General features: G+C 41.0%; 1 protein-coding gene across 1 annotated transcript in view; it reads right to left on the reverse strand.

The window, feature by feature from the left end:
- Positions 1 to 591: 591 nt before the first annotated feature.
- hs2st1a (heparan sulfate 2-O-sulfotransferase 1a) overlaps positions 592 to 6,481 on the reverse strand; it is a gene marked incomplete in the record, with an annotated part of 20,831 nt that continues 14,941 nt past the window's right edge. The window contains 6 exon segments of the mRNA XM_035671161.1: positions 592 to 1,383; positions 2,456 to 2,613; positions 3,493 to 3,590; positions 4,227 to 4,365; positions 4,643 to 4,728; positions 4,892 to 5,145. Of these exon segments, the coding sequence (XP_035527054.1) occupies positions 1,160 to 1,383; positions 2,456 to 2,613; positions 3,493 to 3,590; positions 4,227 to 4,365; positions 4,643 to 4,728; positions 4,892 to 5,145 (959 nt within the window).

Below are 6,481 nucleotides of genomic sequence, written 5' to 3' on the forward strand. Positions count from 1 at the left end.
TTCAGTCTAAAGGCTGAGCTAATATATATTTAAGGGACTGATATCAGGAGTGGTAGCAATTTCCTCATCTGACTCTTGACAAGAAAGCAAATAAACATATATTCCAAAATGTCAAATTTTCCTTTAGGCAATACAATACTGGTTATACAATGAAAAGAAAATGATAAAAAATGTAATTCAGACTAAAAAGTAAAATGAAAGAGTTGAAAGAAATGTACAAACATGATAAAATGCACAAACTGCAACTTTAAAAGGACGTTAACAGTATAAATGGGTTGATTTTATACTGTAGCAAATCTGTCTCTGAATGAAACTGACTGAAAAAGTAGTAAATATTTACAGCAGCAGCATCTTCACCTTCATGTTCTTACACACTTCAGTAATATCATGTGTAAAATGCTTCGTTCATAACCGACGAAAAGCCCCTAGGCAAAGCTGCACATCTACGAGTCTTCCAACAAAACATATCAAGTACAGTATAAAACGTACGCACTTGTCCGAGTAAATAGTCCATGGTCACAGGATTTTTATTTCATAAAAACCTCAAAAGTTCTCATTCAAGTCCAATAATACAGCACAGTAGTCAGTTTCTTACACTTAAAATCTCTTTAAGTTAGTAGTAGTGGTGAGGCATGGGCATGTTGTTTCACCATGGAAAATGTCACCGTCTTACATACAAAAAGACAACCATAGTAAAGAGTTAAAATACAATCAAACACAACCAAACAGTACAGAGCCAATGAAAATGTTTTGTCTGGATTGGAGAACAGCGAAACCAATCAGGAGACGACCTCTGACCAGCTGTTGGACAGGCTGTCTCCGGACATGTGTCGGTGGAGGCCCTTGGCGCAGACGACCTTTGAAATGGAAGTGAAAGGGAGTGGAGGCCTGGAAGGGGGGTGGGGCTGCTAGGAACACAATCTACTGACGAAAAGTGAGCTCCTCGTCCAGTTGGCTGGCGTTGATGTGAATAACAGAGCTGTCACCAGTCTGATTATTCTGCAGCTCCACATTATGTTCTCAATCACACATACAAACCAGCCACACAGTCACCAGTAGTCTATTAGTCTCACTTTTCTTCTTTTTTTTCATCATAGGCTGCACATCTGAGCCTCCTACCGAGTGTCCTCTCCACACTCTTCTATGGACACGTGTCTCTTTAGTTTTTGGGGTAGATTTTCTCGTAGAAGAAGTTCTGTGCCAGCAGGTAGAGTTCCCCATCCTTTTCTCTGACAGCATGTGCCCTGACAAACTGGAACTGCTCCAGTGCAAACTCATAGAACTCGTTCTCCATCTTCCAGATGGCCGACTGCTGCAGCTTGGCGATAGACTCCTTCGTGGGCGGCTTTTTCTCACTGGTCTTCCTCAGGTGGGATTTCTTCCCTGTGATGAGAGGAGAGCAGGATTAAAGGGGTCCAGATACACAGTCTCAGTGATTAAGCTTTTATATACACGTCATCTTGTTTAATGTTAATGTAGGCATTACTATGATTTTATTTTTATTGTAATAGTTCCTTTTTTGTTACTGCATTTCAAAAAATTCAGTGGCACCATTTATAGGACTTCAACTAATTTCTTTCCACATGTCACAACTAAACTCTTCGCAATATGCAAAACTTTTATTTCTTTAAATTATCAGGTTTTATTGACATTAACTACAGTAACATGTGCCTATCATTGTTACCCCCCCAAAAAAAACAGGATTCTGACATGCATACATGACCCCATCCAAAACAAAATAATCAAACAAGATGTAACGTGTTAATTACTTATCTTTAAAGGGGGCTGATTTAGTTCCCTTTGGACAGAGCCGGGCTAGCAGTTTCCCTGTTTACAGCCTTTATGCTAAGCTAAGCTAAGCCAAGCCACTGATGCTGTAGCTTCATATTTACCGTACAGACAAGAAAGTAACTGTCTGAAATAATTATTGTGGAAATATGGCAGCGCTTCCATCCTGTCTGATGTATTCTACATTTCTCTTTAGGCCTATCTTTAATTTTTGCTAAATGAAAGGCAAACGGATCTCTTAAAGCTTCTAGTGACATTGCCAGTCAGCAAAAACGTGATAACCGAGACTGCGTGGCTTCTGAAACAGAGGCTCAGTCTTCAAATTCATTAAATATATACCTGATTAACTTGAGTACTTGGATTTATCTGCTGCTAAAAATGATGAACAGCATACTTTCATCTACATCACTGTCACATTTCATTCTTCTGTACTCCCCATTATTCATCCTGGCTGCACTCATTGTAACTAATCTGTAACTACATCAGTGAGAGGCAAGAGTGCATATTGATCACAATTCAATTCTCAGAGGAGCAATTTAAACGGCTAATATGCAACCACAGCACAGACACACACACACTTTAGCTTTGCAATGTGAGTAAGCCATTAAGCTGCTTTTCAGAATATTATTATATTGATGAGGGAAACAAAGGCAGCAGCAAATGGCACCTGTTTTGTACAGCTCGGTGGCTCCTTTGAAGAAGCGTGGCAACGCGGCCTCCAGCATCATGACGAAATCCTCCAGCTCTTCTGTTACTCCGACCAACATGTATTCATTCACCAGGTTGTATTTGGCCTGCTCCAGAGCCCACTGGCTGCCCACGTTCCTGCGCAGAGATCACGTTCATTGTATGTGGTTAGTGTTAGTATGGTCGGTTTTACTGGATGTAAAATGATCACATCGTTGCAAAGAGAAGAAATGGGGGAGGGGAGGAAGAGAGTGACAGAGGAGCAGCAGAGGAGAGCTGGAACGGACAAAGAAAGTGTCAGGAAAAATGATTAAGTGAGATGTGAACAGAGTCCAGAGAGGGTTGAAACAACAAGAGGACCAGAGGATGGAAGAGAAAGGATGGGAAGGAATGGAAAAAAATTAAGTCAGTGGCAGGTGTTGTCATAGGCAGGATATTAGATAATAAAGGAGGAAGTAGATTGTTTAAACCTATAAAGTAACTTTCTGGCAAAGCCTTGTTAAACACAGCATTAGAGGACTGGCAGCACCTTCACCTTTTATCTTCAGTATTTATTTAAGGTTTCCAAGGTGCTTTCCACTACTTTAATATACTGATAGTGAAGTAAATCCTTTAAACTCAGACCTTTAGTCAATAACCTGCATCAGAGGGGTACACGGTAAAAAGATGGAGGGCAGAGAGAAGGAGAGACTGAGGAGGGTAAGAGGGATGAGTGAGGGCAGAAACAAAGATTGATACAGATCATCATCTAGTGAGAACGGATCAAGGCTGAGAGAGCTATCAGAGACCTTGAGAAGATCAGTGTAGCAGAAACTACAGAAAAGGACTATAGAGTGGTGCATTATGAAACAACACTGATACAGCATCCCTCCTGAACTCTCTGAAGACGAGGAAACGATAATGTTGATAAGATCAAAACCAACAATCAGTTATTCTGTCTCTTAATACTTGGTACTAATCCCCTCAACCAATCAACCATAAAATACTGGGTACAGCATCAGGGGTTTGAATACTTACCAGCATTCAGAGTAGTGACCACAGAAAAAGGGAATCTGGAGCCAGAGCTTCTCAGGGGCACAGTCTGAGCCGCCAGCTGATACACATTCATCAAACGTCTGAAACACATGGCATGAGCATTTGTGAAGAAAACAAATGTACTTGTCAAATTGGTTAAAGGATCAAAGATTTAAGTCTGTCTGACAAAAATAGTCAGGTGCCTTTATATGCACATTACAATAGGTTTTGCTTTCTGTTCTCAATCCTCCTGTTCATCTTCATGTGCCTCTAATATAAGCGACCAGGCACAAAACCTAGTCACTGTTTCGTGTAACAATGTATTCCAAAGTTTATCTGAAGCTAATATGAGACTGAGTTAGTCAAATAGGGAGAATACAATGTTTTTAGCAAGTATCTTTTGCGTTGCTATTTCTCCATTACAGCTCATTAAGATACACTGACCAAAAGTGCTGTAACTTTTAGGACATATTCTTGTTTGGCCAAGCCTTGTACTACCTTCAGATATACTTTTGAATATATTTTTGCACAGAACAAGGACTGTAGATCTTGTCCCCCTTCACTTCCATTTAAAGTGAATTGAGAGGGATAGTTTAAGGGTCTGTATGAACAGGAGAATTGATTGTTCATTGAGTGATGTTCATATGAGCACCTGACTATTGTGTTAAGACAGACCTGAAAAGTTGTGCCCGTATCCTTTAAACAAAAGAATGAGAGTATTATTAATGGTTTTTAACCTTTTTGTCTCCTTGTTTCCTGCGTCTCAAGCCGGGCCGGTAGTCGTCCCCAAAACGCAAAAAGTAATAATAGGACACCAGCCTTTCAATGGGGTCCCGGATCACGTTTATGTAGATGGGCTTTCTCTTCACCCCAAACCTGACAGACACGACAGTCATTGCATCCAAGTATTCAATAGAATTTAGAACCAAAGATTAAATTTAAAGACACACACAGTTTACAGATTTAGGAGCTTTTTGTGAGCATCAGCAATGTAACTTTGTGCTACATTCACATCACTGCGCTGCACAATATGAAAAAAAGTGAAAAGCTGTAAATGACCACAAGGTGGAGTCACCTGCACAAAGCCACAGCAGGGTGAATAACTGTGAATAAGTGTTGTCATTATAAGACAATTGCAAGACGACATATTTACTTGGTGAAGTCCAGGAAGGAGACGTGTCCGTGGTAGAAAGCTGGTTTCATTTCCCTCCACTCAGTCACATTCTTTACAAACCGCACCTGAAACAAATATTTATCATCATTATAATGGATGAGATGCTCTTTTTAGTACACACAAGAGTCAATAACAAGAAATCAGGCCTTTGCAAATCAGGCCTCTGCAAACAGGCCAATTATATAAAAAAAAAGGGGAATTTATGTTAAACTTGGAGTCAGCTCTGACCTGGTCCTGTATGGACATGACCGGGTTGTTCTTGGTGGTGTTGATGTGCAGGACGTGGTAGTGGTTTTTCCCGCACAGGTCGTAGGCGATGTTGGTGAAGGAAGTGCTGGCCGTCTTGGGCACGCGGTTGTAGATGATGACAATGTCATCTTCGTTGTTGGACAGCAACGAGACCGATGATTCCCGTTCCCGCAGACCGTCCTGCGTGTGCCGCTGCTCGATCTCTCGTACCTCGTGTCTAGCAATGGCTCGTTCTGGGGGGGGGAGACACAACAGAAGTTACATACAGGTGAGTTCAGGACATACAGGTAAGGATTTTTAGTTTTTGGGATATTGAAGCGAAAATGTCCTTCAGCGAGTAACTCATTATACGAATTTCAAGCAGCTCCAGGAGTGCTGCTCTGGAGCTGAACCTGACCTCTACCCTCTCTGTGGAGAATACGTGAATAGAAACCTCCTCTATAAAACAGAAAGTATGAAAGTATTACACACCTATAAATATTGCATAGACAGGGAGCAGGGAAGAAAAAAGTTAAACTCTTTGGTGTCACATTGGTTTCCCAGTTTCCCAAGTAAAAATACTACTATGGCCAACTCCCACATCCTTAGATCTTTGCTTATATACTGGCTTAATGATTAACATGTCTAACTTATACTCAAACAGCACTCAGCTCACATTTACAAATTTCGACTTAAATTTAAAGCTGAGCCAGTTAACATGAAATACCCCTTAAACTATGATTCCATCCTTGTCAGAGGTGTGTGTGAGAGACTTAACCATAACTTCATTAAAAATGGATTTCCATTTCATTTTAAAAGTCTTTTGGAGAGCAGATAGCGGAAACCCCTTTCTGGCTTCACACCAAGGATCAAGAATAATGTCAAACAGGAATATTAGTTAATCATTTTTTGAGCAGCCTATTTCACGCTATGGTACCACCTCTCTTGTTCGCTAATCAGATTCAACTTTAATATCAGTCCTCTACCTTTACTTTCACTGATTTAAACGCAGAGTGAAGTGTCTGTGTGCTCCTGTTTTAGATCAAATAAATGTACTGTCATATGGCCATGTACATCTTTGCGTGCTTCAGACAGACCCTAGATAATGTGAAATGACCTAGTTACCTCTTCATCTGAGAAAAGCATCATGTAACAAGGGTGAAAAGGTGAAGAGCAAGAGGTGACAGGCAAAGGGTTAGAGGTTGGTTGTTAGACCGTAAAGCTACAGTTACTTGATAGCTAACTGGACGTTTACGGGACATCAATACACTATAAATAAGGAGGGCAGAGGTTGGTAAGGGGGGTATCTCAATCCAAACACTGCATGAAGCTGCAGAAAAGCCAGACCCTGGTGCCTCAGTGTGAATGGATTCAACACAAAGACGCCCAGGCCTTTGTTGCCCTCTGGCTTTTCTTCGTCTGAATTCACCTCAGATAGACTGGTGTTGACAATGCCTCAGAGTGCTCTGCAGAAAGGATGGAGCGAGAAAAAGAAGGGTGTTTGTGTGTATGTGTATGTGTATGTGTGTATGTGTGTATGTGTATGTGTGTGTGTGTGTGTGTGTGTGTGTGTGTGTGTGTAACCTAACC

The sequence above is a fragment of the Morone saxatilis genome, unplaced genomic scaffold (assembly GCF_004916995.1).
Source record: "Morone saxatilis isolate NCDOM2014 unplaced genomic scaffold, NCSU_SB_2.0 Contig23, whole genome shotgun sequence".
NCBI lineage: Eukaryota > Metazoa > Chordata > Actinopteri > Moronidae > Morone > Morone saxatilis.